We start from the raw sequence: 14,577 nt of genomic DNA, 5'->3' as shown, positions 1-14,577 counted from the left end.
CATCAGGAAAAGAAAAGGGAGCAGGCACACAATGGCCATTCTCCTCAAAAACATGCATCACCTTTTGGATACTTTTGGGGGTAGGGGATAACTGTGCAGTAGAAAGTAGCAGCAGCAGCCAGGTCTATGGCACTAGGACAAGTTCAAGGGCAGAATGGGGTAGGGTTAAATCAGACAGGGCTCAAGTGATAGCAGACTTGATAGCTAGTGGGACCATCAGGAGATTCTATGGCCACAGTTGAGACTCCAGAATGGTGCGTTGTCTCATTGGTGCCAGTGTTCAGGATGTCTCGAAACAGCTGCAGAAAATTATTGTCTTTCGCAAGGCATTTGACAAGGTTCTGCATGGTAGGCTAGTCTGGAAGGTTAGATCACATGGAATACAAAATGAGCTAGCCAATGGGATCCAAAAATGGCTTGGAAAGAGTCAAAGAGTTGTTGTAGAGTGTAGTTAGGAACTGCAGATGCTGCTTTAAACTGAAAATAGACACAAAATGCTGGAGTAACTCAGCGGGACAGGCAGCATCTCTGGATAGAAGGAATGGGAAACGTTTTGGGTTGAGACCCTTCTTCAGATTGAGTCAGAGGAGAGGGAGTTATAGAGATAAGGAAGTGTAAGGTGTGAAAACGAGGCAAAGGGATGAGGTTCAAGGAAAATCATCTTTCCTACACCTGTATTTTCTACCTTGTCACTTTGTGGATTGTTCTGCCCCATGCCTTTTTCAACAGCAACCAAAAATACCAATTTATCAAGTCCTGGTCTGCAGAATGAAGACCTTCTGGGCTTGGTAAAATTTGCTGTCCATATTTCTTGTCTCTTGATTGCTAAACTGCCTTTTCATCTACATATGGAGGAGCAAGTATCCTGGAACTTTTAGAGACAAGGACGCCATGGAAGTTTTCCAGTGCACTTTTCACTTTTGGTGCATTCCTTTTTTTGCCCGTCAATTACATTGTTATGTTGAGAGAAACTTTAATTCCCTTCTCCCATTTACTTGCAAAATACTTGTGTTGTCCAAGCCGGCCTACAAAACCTTTTCATCAATCCAATAACCATTGGTGTAAAACTTTTGAAAACATATCTTCTTTGGGGATAACTTTATTCCACGAATACTGGTTGTTTTTCGGGAGATGTTCTCAAAGCCCAGTCTTCTGATATTTACGGTCAATAACGCGTTCGCATTTATTATGGGGATTACAGTAGCGCCGAACAGCTGAATCGATCCGACTTTGTTGTGAAAGTATGAATCTAGGAAATAGCCTGCACGGTAATACATGGGAAGCTCCCGCTTTGTGAAATCTTTGTACCGAATCGTAAATCGGTGCGGGATTGGAGTGTGTTCTGGGAATGAATACTCCGGGAAGAGGAAAAACGACGTTGCTGAAATCTTGCATTTAAAAGGCTTTATTTGCAATTCCACCTCCTTTAATATGAAGTGAACGAGTGAATGTTTTCGGTGGCGATCGTGAAAACAGGGGGAGTGGGACCCGGAAGCAAATGCAGGACTAAGCTTGTTTCGAGCTGTGCCGATGAGATTGGAGTCAGGAATGGAAGATGAAAGTGCAAGAGATGGGGGAGACATGCTTACGTCCGGCGAGGAGGAAGATGCGGCCGAGAACGTGCGGGCCACGGAACTTCCACCCCGTGGAGTGGAAAGTCCTGATGTTGCGGCCGGCCGGCAGCACAGTGAAGAGCATTCCACCCGGCTGGAGCCCAAGCACGGCTCCTGCTCTCCGCCAGCCGACCTGCACAGCAACGAGCGGCGTCCCCCCGGGCTGGAGCCTTGCCCCGCCGACCTACACTGCAACGAGCAGCTCCCCCCCGGGCTGGAGCCTTGCCCCGCTGACCTGCACTGCAACGAGCAGCGTCCCCCCGAACTGGAGCCTTGCAATCCGCCAGCCGACCTGCACAGCAACGAGCAGCGTCCCCCCGGGCTGGAGCCTTGCCCCGCTGACCTGCATTGCAACGAGCAGCGTCCCGCCGGCCTCCAGCCTTGCCCCGCTGACCTGCACTGCAACGAGCAGCGTCCCCCCGGGCCGGAGCCTTGCAATCCGCCAGCCGACCTACACTGCAACGAGCGGCGTCCCCCCGGACTGGAGCCTTGTCCCGCTGACCTGCACTGCAACGAGCGGCGTCCCCCCGGACCGGAGCCTTGCAATCCGCCAGCCGACGACGAGCACAACAACGAGCAGCGTCCCAGCCGCCTGGCGCCCGGGCTCCAGTCTGTTGATCAGCTGCAGCAGCCGCGCTGCAGTCAGAGCCCCCTCGGGCTCGGGCTCGGACTCGAACCCTGCCCGGAGCACGAGAGCCCAGAGAACAATGAGGACCGTGCCCGCGCGGCCGTCCAACACGGACCCCAGCGGCCGAGCTCGGAGCTCTCGCAACACGTTTACTGCACTGTCTACTGCGTGGAAAACGAGAATCACCAGAGCTATGCTCTAAAGGACGAAAGCGAACAGACCATTCACCCCTCTCAATCGGGCCGATCCACACCGACCGTCCTGCTCGGTCGCCCGACACCAATAGCTTTAGGACTTTCCATCTCGGAACAACCCTTCAACATCTCCCAGCAAATCGACATTAATTCATTGGGAAACCTTTACGTCGGAGAGTATACACAGTTAATTATTTTGACCTGTCGAGTTTGCCTGGATGACAAACCCATCCGACCGCTTCCTTGTTGCAAGAAGGCTGTATGTGAAGAATGTTTGAAGAGATACCTCAGCAACCAGGTAATCTCACCACCTCTTTAAGGAATAGGAATTTCAGGGGTTCCCTTTGGAGCAGGCAATGGTCCTGCTGAATCTGGCATGGAAGTGTTTGCATAGCTGAGGTTTTACAGTTCTGATTCCTGCAGGGGTTCTTGCTCCATCGCTATCTCTTCTTTAATTAACTTAACACAATTAAAATCCATCGTTATTGGCTTCTTGGTCGTACCCGTGATTTCCAATGACTTGTATTTTTTTAAATTTTAATACTCGCATGGAAAACTTTGACCACGTGGTCGTTGGAGACCACCTTCCAACATTTGGGAATGTCGGGGATTTATGCCTCTACCACCTTTTTTCTAAGTGAAAAATATCTTCGTCACTACCATTCCTACCAGTAACGTAAAATCTATGACTTGAGCATAAAAACCCGAAGTATTGGAGGAAGCAGCATTTGTGGAGGGAATGCATAGAGTTACAGCATCTGCAGTCAGTGTATCTCCAATCTATGGCCCTTGGCATTTGAACCCTCACCCAAGCAGAACAGCCCCTTCCTATTTTATCAAAATGTACCTCAATTATGTTTCCTCTGAGTTTTTCTATGCCACAGACAACAATCCCAGTATGTCCTGTCTATCAAAAGTTTTGGATTCCCAACATCAATATTTATCCCCAGTCCTTACCTTTCATCCCATCAACTGTCGCATACAAAAACATAATCCTCAGACATTTTCACCACCTTCAACGGGATCCCACCATTAGTCACATCTTCCCCTCTCCACCCCTTTCAGCTTCCACAGAGACCGTTCCCTCCGCAACTCCCTGGTTAACTCTTCCCGCCCCACCCAAACCAGCCCCTCCCCGGGTACCTTCCCCTGCAACCGCAGAAGATGCAACACCCGTCCCTATACCTCCTCCCTCGACTCTGTCCAGGGACCCTGACGGTCCTTTCAGGTTAGGCAGAGGTTCACTTGCACCTCCTCCAACCTCATCTACTGTACCCATTGTTCAAGTTGTGGACTCTTATACTTCGGCGAAACCAAAAGTAGACAGCCGATCGTTTCACTGAACACCTTCACTCAGTCTGCCTGGACCTACCTGATACCTTGCTCAACACTTTTTAATTCCCTTTCCTATTCCCATACTGACCTTTCTGTCCTTGGCCTCCTCCATTGTCAAAGTGAGGCTAAATGCAAATTGGAGGAACAGCATCTCATATTTCTCTTGGGCAGTTTACAACCCAGGGGTATAAATATTGATTTATTTAACTTCAAGTAATCCCTGCATTCCCTCTCTCTCCATTCCTCCCCCACGCAAGTCACATCAGCTTTTCGTTCTCACCTAGTTACAGCTAACAATGACCGGTTTCCTTTATCATTGTTACTTTTTTGCATATCTTTAATTCATTTGTTCTATATCTCTCGTTTCCCTTTCCCTTGACTTTCAGTCTGAAGAAGCATCACCCCTTCCTTCTCTCCAGAGATGCTGCCTGTCCACCTGAGTTACTCCAGCATTTTTTAATCTACCTTCGGTTTAAACCAGTATCTGCAGTTCCTTTCTACACATCTATACTTATTTGCTCCTTTGCAACTACTTCTGCGCTGCAATACTTTTTCTGTGGTATGATGAGCAGAACTGTACATGGTACCAAAGTGTAGCTTATTTTTATGCCTTGGCTGATGAAAGAAAGCCTGCCATATGCCTTTTTTCACTCCCTTATCTACCTGTACTGATGCTTTTAAAGATGAACATAGTTTGATATCCTCCCGTTGCCTGTTACACCACATCCAGCTTCACTGGGTTAAATATAATTTGCCACTTTTTTGCCCAGATGACCAGACCATCAGTATCTTCTGATAACGAATGCTTTCCTCCCTGTCAACCCCATCTGATTAATTACATTTAAATTGCATTTAAAAAGTACTTCCTATGTTATTCTAAAAGCAAAATACTGCAGAGGCTAAAATTTTGAAATCGAAACAGTCAATTCTAAAGTATTCGGAAGAGTATAGCCTGGATTTTCTGTTTCTACTTTCTATTTTGTTTGCGTACATTTGGGAGTGTTACAAAATGATTTCAGTGCTTTTGTAACTAATGAAACTAGCAGGTTGTTTCTATTTATCAGATTAAGATGAATTGAGGGAAGTTTGCTCCAAGCAAACACTTGATTACTGAGGTCAGTCAATGATGAGTGATGTATTTGATTTTTAAATGGTAATATCACGATATTCTGTGTTTATATTTCTGACAGTTAACGATTGAATTATACATTGCGGCAACGTAAAAGTATTTTATTAAACCAATGTCCTTGTGCATTTACAGAAATAAACAGGTACTTGGATAATGCTGTTAGTATTAATACCAGAAATATAAAGGCAAACATTTTTTTCATAGAAATTGATTGATGTTTGAGTCTTGTGGCTTGAAGCTTGGATAGAGCGGATGTTTCCACTTGTGGGAGAGTCTAGGCCTAGAGGTCATAGGCTCAGAATTACGGGATATTCCTTTAGGAAGGAGATGACGAGGAATTTCTTTAGTCAGAGGATGGTGAATCTGTGGAATTCTTTGCCACAGAAGGCTGCGGAAGCCAAGTCAATAGATATTTTTAAGGCATTGATAGATAGATTCTTGATTAGTACGGGTGTCAGGGGTTATGGGGGGAAAGTAGGAGAATGGGGTTAGGAGGGAGAGATCAATCAGCCATGATTGAATGGCAGAATAGACTTGATGGGCCAAATGGCCTAATTCCCCTCCTATCCCTTATGACCTTATGTACAACAATTATGTGAATTACAAAATAGCTCCAGCATGAAACTGGGTAGTCATTTTGCAATCTAATGTAGATTTCTGCCTTAGATGGTCATGTTGTCTTATTGAGTGTCTAGTTATGTATTGAGTATTAAAATCCTGGAAACTAGACTCTTGTTTGTGAGTGAGCAAAATGTGATTTGCTTTGGAGCACTGAAAGTTAATGATTATGTGAATGTAATTAATTGACTAGACCTTTCAAAAGAACATTGTTTCACTCATAGAATCAATAGAGCAGAAAAAAAAGATCATTTGGTCCATCAAATCCAAACTATTTTTCTGGAGCATTCAGTTCCATCTCACTTCCATTCTAATGGCCCTGCAAATTTATTTTTGCTAAGTGCAAATTTGTTGCCAATTTTTCTTTATCAAACATGACATGCTCCATCTACCTTAATCTTGTTAATAAGCATTTTTATAAGGTGAATTGTAAAATATCCTCAACATCCATGTAGACACTGTCTTCTACATTCTTCTAAATTCCCTTCATTCAAAAAAATATTTGGTCAACTATGATCTGGTACCAATCCTTGCTGCTTAATTGCTTAAATCTCTTGTTAATTTTTTCCCCTAATTTGGAGAAATTATTATTATATCAATGCCTTCTGCTACCTCCATCGCCACTTCAAGCGGAGCGAGCAACTTGTACAGTCTCAGCACAGCCAGCCTTGGCCAGTGTATGCTATCTATTACTTTTCACCTCTTCCATTGCTCTTCCATTTTCCCTTATGCTTTTAAGTTTATCGGGACCACATCCTGAGGGAAATTTGATGTAGAGTCATAGAGTATTACAGTGTGGAAACAGGCCCTTCGGCCCAACTTGCCCCAGCACACTGGCCAACGTGCCCCAGCTGCACTAGTCCCACTGCCCCTGCCTGGTCCATATCCCTCCAAACTTGTCCTATCCATGTACCTGTCTAACTGCTTCTTAAACATTGGGATAATCCCCGCCTCAACTACCTACTCTGGCAGCTTGTTCCATACACCCACCACCCTTTGTGTGAAAAGGGTTACCCCTCACATTCCTATTAAATCTTTTCCCCCACCTTGAATCTATGTCCTCTGGCCCTCGATTTCCCTACTCTGGGCAAGAGATTCTGTGCATCTACCTGATCTATTCCTCTCATGATTTTTTACACCTCTATAAGATCACCTCTCATCCTCCTGTGCTCCAAGGAATAGAGACCCAGCCTACTCAACCTCTCCCTGTAGCTCAAACCCTCTAGTCCTGGCAAAATCCTCGTAAATCTTCTCTGAACCTTTTCAAGCTTGGCAACATCTTTCCTATAACATATTGGTTCACTTAATCTGCCAGTGGATTTGTAGTGGATTTGTAGTATTGCCGTTGTATTGAGGTGCATGCTGTAAATGTCCAACACTCAGAAACACATGGGTGGGCAGAAATCATTGCTGCCTGATACACAATAAGTTTTGTGTGAGTTTGAGATTGTGATCTTAGGCCTTTTTGTGAATTTGGTCATAATGGTCAATTAAGTCATCGATACCTGTCCTCTGAGAGGTGGCTCTCAAAATATAGGAAGTTACCCACTTTTTCTAAGGTCTTTCTGTGGAATTATTTTGTTGGAAGGAAGTGCACACCTTTGGGGAATGTTCATAAAGGTCATTTGTTTTCAGGATGTTCAGTATAAGACGTATGCTTTAGTGAATGAGTCATGATGACGGGGAGATCAGCGAGCAGATCTACATATTTGTAAGCGTCATTGGCATAATGCAGCTCAACAACTGAAGTTGGGTAAGGTTGAATCTAGGATGGGTGATGCAAGTTGAACAGTTTACCATTAATTTGTAGATCTGTTCCTCTGGGATTGTGGGTGGAATGTACAACAGCATGGTAAGAAAAATAAAAGGAAGTGTTGCAGCAATGACACAGCCTTGCTTGAAACGTGTGTTTTCACTGAGACTGGTGTTGTTGTGGACCTGTCCCCAGCCCTAATTATACACAGTTGTTGGACAGCTCATTATTATTTGTTCACATGCCTACCTCCAGACTATCGAAGCAGAAACTCAAATCTGAATTCTGTACTGAAAGAGATCATCAAAGGAAAAGATTGAAGGGTGTTCCCAGAGCTGCTTTGAAAAGGTGCAGCATCTCCACATGAAATATATCTTGAGAATCTTCATGGGACTGCCCGGCCTATGACTATGCAGTAGTGAAGCAGCTTTTGGGATGGCACGGTATACTTTGAATCCATGCGCACAGGGAAAGTAATTGGCAGGAGGACACCACCCATTTTCCCATCCCACCAACCCCCTTCTGTCCGACGTGAAAAAACGTGTATTGTCAGTTTGTCACATTGATCTCACAACGTAGAATTTGAGCGAAGGTAAGTTGTCTTTGTTCTTGAGGGAATACATAAGAGGAGTAAACACGAACACAAAGTGCTCATTAAATCCCACACTTTATCTCTAATTCTTATTATTTATATGCCAGTGAAAATTTTTCAAATTCTTTTTTTATTTTAACTGTGTGGACTTGTTGCAGATCAAATGCACAAATCTCATTTAATCTGTAGAACTAGAAGTTCTTGAACTTTATGCAATAACATTGATATTTCTACAAAACCGTTATAACTATCTTTTAGAAAGTTGAATTCAAACTAATATCTTTACCCTAGCTTCAAAAGTGTGCAAAGTTAATGCATAACGCAATTTTCAAAAGTTAGGAAGCATAAATGTTTGTTTTGGTGTTTATCCTTTAAATATAATTGCTGGAGTAATGTTCTACATTGGTATCTTGTTTATACCAAAGACAAATACAGCATTCTATTGTCCTTCAATATAATAATTGTGAAACTGATATGTGTCGAGTACAAAATGTTAACTAACCTAATGGCCAGAATATGTTGCCAGTGGCAATCTATCTCACTTCCTGTTGACTAATGTTGTAAGGACTTCTGCTACTTGAGTGTTACTTGATCTCCAAATAGTCCTGATCCTAAATGTGAAAGGTGTACCTGGCAAAAGAGCCTTGCTCTATGTAATGCCTTCAGGTTGTGTGATGTGGGGTGGGGGAGTGGGTAGTGGTGCTGACAGAATAATCCTCTTGAAGTAGTTGAAAATATCTTTGGCAGCCAGCTAAGAAGACAGCATAGCTGGCAGTCAATACTTCAAACCTCTAAATTGTTCTGCATTTCCAAAAAATTATTAAGGAACATTTGGAAACAATAAATTAAAGAATTAATGATGGTTTAAAACTAAAATATTAGAGCGGAACAATTTAACGTGGGATGATGTGCAATTGCCTAATTTGATGAGAACAGTAAAAACATATTTCAATGGTATAAGATTGCAGAGATCTTGGATAAAGAGAGATCTGTATGTCCAAGTCAATGATTCACAAAAAGCTGGAATACAGGTACAGCAATTGATTAGGAAGTCCAGAAGAATATTATTATTATTGCTAGGAGAATTAAATGCAAACCTAAAGAGTTTATGTTCCTGTATATCTTCTTCATAGATAGTCCCTTGGGATTAAGGAAGATGTGGTCCCACATTAGTTTTGTGCATTCTGATGTAGATAATGAGGTTGATGTGGGAATCGCAGGTGAGGCAGATGGTGGCCAATTGGGTGGGTGGTTTGAGAGCACATGCGGTCCTTACTGTATTCAGGTCGTCTGTGTGCTGCAGTGAACTAGCTTTGAGGTTTTCAATGACAGACCAAATGATTTTTAATCATCTTGAGTGATCATGGACAAAGAGATTCCCTGGGATCTGTGGAGATATTGCAATTTTTCAAGAAGACTGAACCGTCTTGGAATCTTTCCCCTCCTTACCTGGTAATTTCTTCCCATGACAGAACAGGGAATCGAATGTCTGTTTTTTAGGAATATGGCCTCGCACATGTAAACTGAACCACTTATCCAACATAAGCAAATGAATTATGAGATCGACTCTCTGGATGTTGGCATAGATGTGTACACTGATTTGTCTTCTAGTGAATTTGGAGGATTTTATGTAGTCAGCAACAATTATATTTTTCCAGTGCCTGGATATGCCTGCCATATTGGACCAGGTCTCAGCAATGCATTTAGAAGGGCAGAGTTCACTGCTGTCTATAAACCATTCACTGTGTGTCAAATCTGAGGTCTTGATCTCCAATTCTTCCTTTCCTCAACCATGGACTGTGCTGGTGCATAGAAGACAGCGGTGGGTTTCATCATCAATGTCCACCTTTACCAAAAGGTGACTCCTCAGTTATGGAAGTGGTTCGCATTTTCCAGAATCTCACTGTGACCCCTCTATTGTCAGAGGACATTGTGGTGAAGCTGGGGCAGTTTGCACCTCGTGTCTTGCAGATGTTGTGCAAGTATTGCAGATCAGTGAAAGTCCCAATTGTACAGTGTACAACGATACAGTTGTACAAATGTACAGTCTGGTCTTCCGTTTTAATGAAGGATGTTAGTGAATTAGATGTAGCTCCGAAAAGATTGATCTAACCTCTGGAATGGGTGATTGTCTTATGATGAAAGGTTGCATAGCCCAGGTTTGTATCTGCTTGAGTTTATAAACGTGTGGAGATTTGAGTGAAATATGTCAAACCAGTAAGGATCTTGACACGATAGATGTGGACCAGATGATTCCCCTTATGAGCTTAGAACTGGGGGGGGGGGGGGGGGGTCAATCATTTTTTTTTCTTTGGAACTCTCTTGCTCAAAGATGTAGAGATTTCAAGAGTCAAGAGTGTTTTAATGTCATGTGTCCCAAAACAGAACAATGAAATTCTTTCTTGCAGCAACACAACCAATATGTAAACATAGTATTCTGTAAACACCATAATGAACAAAGAAGGTTCATTTATAATATATTCCTTTATTCGTCCCGCACCGGGGAAATTTACAATGCAGTAAACCCTCACAATAATAGACCGTGGTGGGGGGGGGGGGGGGATGGTGGCCATTATTGTTGATTGTCCGCTATAACTGAGTAAGGGAAGGTAATGTTTAACCCAAGGCCGGAAGGGGAGAAACTGCATTGGGGGCAGATGGAGATGTGTTAAACCAGGAGGCATTCATAGGCCGGAGAGCCACAGAGCTCCTGGTCCCACACCCGGTGCACCGGGTACGGGCCCAATACTCACGCCGCCTTCATACTGCTCGCTCTCCCTGCTCCCGCAACCGGAAGCATGCCACGTGGTGTCAGCTTATTAGATAACTGGTGGAATTGGGAGGGTGGGGGTGCAACGGGTACCTTGGTCCGCTATAACCAAAATGTGCTATATAAAGGTCCGTTATTGCAGGCGTTTATTGTATAATAAAGACAAAAACATAGCCGCCAAGTCAATGTAGCTCGGAGCTTATTTGGAATTTGTACTGTTTAATAGCCTGGTGTTTGTAGAGAAAAAGCTTCTCTTGTTACAATATTCTGGTTCCTACACCACCTTCCTGATGGCAGGAATGAAAGAAAGTGCAGGCAGGGTGGTGTGGCTCTCTGATGCTGGCTGCCTTTTTGAGACAGTGAATCCTGGAGATCTCTTCGATGGTGGGAGATCTGTACCTGTGGTGGAGTGGCCAGTGTTCACTACATTTTGCAATCTTCTTCGTTCCTGGTGCCATCAAGGTGCCAAACCAGGCAACTTTATTTCTTTAAGGCGGAGATAGATAAATCCTTGATTTAGTGAGGAGGTGATGGTAACCAGAGATGGGCCAGAGTGCAGAAGTGAAGTTACAAGCACATCAGTTACAATCTTATTAAATAGCAGAGGTTTCAGAGCCTACCCTTGTTCATAATTCTAATGTTTGTATAAACGAGCTTTACGGTTTTATCGGATTGGTTCCTGAATGTTTTATTCTTAAGCAATTAGTCATGCCATAAATGGAAGCTAAGTTAAAGGTAAAAGTCATTGCCAAAAAGGAAAGTAAAATCCTTTGGCCTTCTATACAGATTTGAGAGTTTCCCTTTACAGGAATGATTGCACCTGCTGGGAAAAATACGTTTGATCGGTTGACCCAATGCCATCTACAAAATGGTGAACTGGTTTAATACTACAAATTTCGAGAAGATGTTTCCAACTCTGTGCTTCCTAACAAGGATAGAATTTATCGAGATTATCTTAAAGATTTTTTTAAACTATGTTTACTCACAAATCTTTAAGATTATGGAGCTTACGACTGCAAGAAGTAATACAGGCATTGTTGCAATAATGGGAGATTTATATCAGGAACAAAGAAATAAACAATGTGTGGCTAGGATTTGATGAAGGGCTATATGTTGAGCTCATGTGGAGCATAAAGATGTCTGAAGAAGGGTCTCAACCCGAAACGTCACCCGTTCCTTCTCTCCAGAGATGCTGCCTGTCCCGCTGAGTTACTCCAGCATTTGTGTCTTTGGTGTAAACCAGCATCTGCATTTCCTTCCTTCACATAATGATTGCACAAATTAGTTGTACCAATTAGCTGATTTCTGTGCTAGAAATTCTATGTAATTCACATCGATGTGGCTAGAACTCGCAAACAAATCTTCAATTTGGGTCCCATATCTGAAGAAGGATGTACTGGCTCTGGAGAGGAAGAGGTTTACGAGAATGATCCCAGGAATGAGTAAGTTAACGTACGATGACATTTGATGGCGCTATGCTCTCTGATGTTTAGAAGAATGAGGGGGGACCTCTGAAACTTACTGAGTAGTGAAAGGCATGGATAGAGAGAATGTGGAGAGGATGTCTAGGACCAGAGGTCATAGCCTCAGAATAAAAAGACGCTAAATAAAAGGAAGGAGATGAGGAGGAATCTCTTTAGTTGGAGGGTGATGAATCTGTGAATTCATTGCCACAGAAGGATGTGGAGGCCAAGTCAATGGATATTTTTAAGGCAGAGGTCGATCGATTCTTGATAACAATGGGTGTCTGGGAATATGGGGGGAAGGGAGGAAAATGGAGTTGAGGGAAAGATAGATCAGCCATGATTGAATGGCGGGGTAGACTTGATGGGCCAAATGGCCTAATTCTGCTCCTATCACATGAACTTATTAAAAAGACATAATTAGAACACAGAATTATGGTATCATTGGTGTATTCCAATTAAATAACGATCATTTTAGGTTCTAAGCGAATTGTAATTGTGCTTGTATGCCCGTTTTGTTTTATGTTCTAATTTAGCAATTTATTTACTTTTATCATAATCTGGTGACTGATTTGCTTCTCAGAAATATGCAAATATCTAGGTCTTGCACCTGTCTCCCACTTACAAACTATCATAGCACAGTGTATTACATTTCATTTGGTGTTCGGTTAGAAACGAGATTCAAATGGGTCCCTATATAAAATTAATTTTGTTGACATTCAGTTGTTGAATAAACTTAATCTATCACCAAAAACAAAGGTCTGGAACATGATTAGAGTGAATTATTATTTTCATATGGTTAATGAGCAATGTATTGATGTTAGAAATTACTCCATGTTTTCTTTCTGTTATCGAACACGTGAAAACATTAATGTGCATAAGGGGGACACATTCTTAAAGACCCTGATGTCTTTTCATGAAACATTACAATAAAGATGGATGGATCTCTCATCTATCTGCCTCTGTTTGATTTCTGCTCCTGGAGGTGGACTGTGTTTACGGTTTAAATTTCAGGATAATGATCCTACAGTGCTCTTGTTCTGATTACAAAATACATATGACCTCAAAATCTCACAGGCAAGCGGCAGTTTCCAGTGAGGCTGCACGGATAGAACTCAGAAATCGTAAAGGATTCTGGGAACTTTGCCGCGTGCTCTTAAATTTTATTACCAGCTTGACATCAGCACACTTTTCACAGTGGTAATTGGCTGGCAATGAGTTGTACTATCTAATTTGTACTTTTCTGAAGTTAGATATTGTAGATGGGTTTTAACTGAAAGAATTTTGTTCGGCAGTAAAGATGTACCATATCCTTGTAAAAAGTAGTTCAACATATCTAGTTCTTATTCTTATTTGTTCTTAAAGATAACTTTGCAGATTATTAGATACAGCTTGCATGTTCTAGGGACATAATTGAAACAGTATAATTGGTAGATTTGCACCTAATATAAAATGGTGACACATCATGTGTCAATACAATGGCACAATATCAATTTGCACTTGCACAGTATCCTGTATTATTTATAGTTGCTTCAGGATACTTCAATCAGGTCAATGGTTATCATGCTAAAGAAGGGGTTATGAGGAGGGTTATGGTAAAACCAGACTATGAGAGGTCATATAAGAGGAGCATTATGGAATGGCGATAAAATAAATCATAGTACATGGATCCTAACCAGTTAAATGAAAGGGAAGAAATTAGTTCACAGAGGTTAAATCATTCCATAATCGTGGCAGTACATTTTTCTCTCTTGCAACTCGAGGTGTCTGCTTTTTGAAGTTGTTGGAAATTTTTTGTTTATGTCTCATTATCTATGCAAGAGGCACAGCATGTTCAGTTTCACCTTTCATGCTGACAGTGCAGTATCATGATTGCTCAAAAGACACATTGGACTTGAAAGTTTGGTGGCTAATTGATCCTCCAAACTGTTCAGTGCGTTGATCTGGAAGCACATGCTTATTGCAAGACAAAAGAGGACCACCTGGCACATGGGTAATCCAGATAATCTCCATACATTGCTCCTGTGAATAACAAACTTGGTGCTTATTTTGAGGTCCATGTGGTGGACTGGAATGTCCTACAGCAGTTGGTTCCATATGTGCTTGTTTAAAAAGCATGTCTGCATTGTTCTTAGACATAGCAAATATATTGTCAGTATATCGGACCAGCAGAGCATCTCTTGATCTCACAGATGAGCAGCGTTCCAATCAATAAAATAAAACACAAGGTGCCGGAGTAACTCAGTGGGTCGGGCAGCATCTTGGAGGAAGTGGATAGGTGACATTTTGGGTCAGAACTCTTCTTCATTCCTGAAATGTTGACTATCTATTTTTGTCCACAGATGCTGCCTGACCCACTGAGTTACTCCAGTGCTTTGTGTTTTGCTCAAGATTCCAGCATCTGCAGTTCCTCATGTGATCAATAAATTAAATTGGAAGCACATTATCAGTTTATGTTTGTAACCCTAATATTGATGTTTGT

The 14,577-nt window shown here is 42.4% G+C and overlaps 1 protein-coding gene across 2 annotated transcripts in view; it reads left to right on the top strand.

Moving 5' to 3' along the window:
• Positions 1–1,234: 1,234 nt before the first annotated feature.
• The window catches only part of rnf217 (ring finger protein 217), an 84,757-nt gene continuing 71,414 nt past the window's right edge, over positions 1,235–14,577 (top strand). For both annotated transcript variants that reach the window (XM_078399584.1, XM_078399583.1), the window contains exon 1: positions 1,235–2,733. In XM_078399584.1, the coding sequence (XP_078255710.1) occupies positions 1,531–2,733 (1,203 nt within the window). In that variant the 5' untranslated portion in view covers positions 1,235–1,530. The remainder of the gene's footprint in view (positions 2,734–14,577) is intronic.

Source organism: Rhinoraja longicauda, chromosome 5 (genome assembly GCF_053455715.1).
Source record: "Rhinoraja longicauda isolate Sanriku21f chromosome 5, sRhiLon1.1, whole genome shotgun sequence".
NCBI lineage: Eukaryota > Metazoa > Chordata > Chondrichthyes > Rajiformes > Arhynchobatidae > Rhinoraja > Rhinoraja longicauda.
This window is presented reverse-complemented; position numbering and strand designations above follow the sequence as displayed.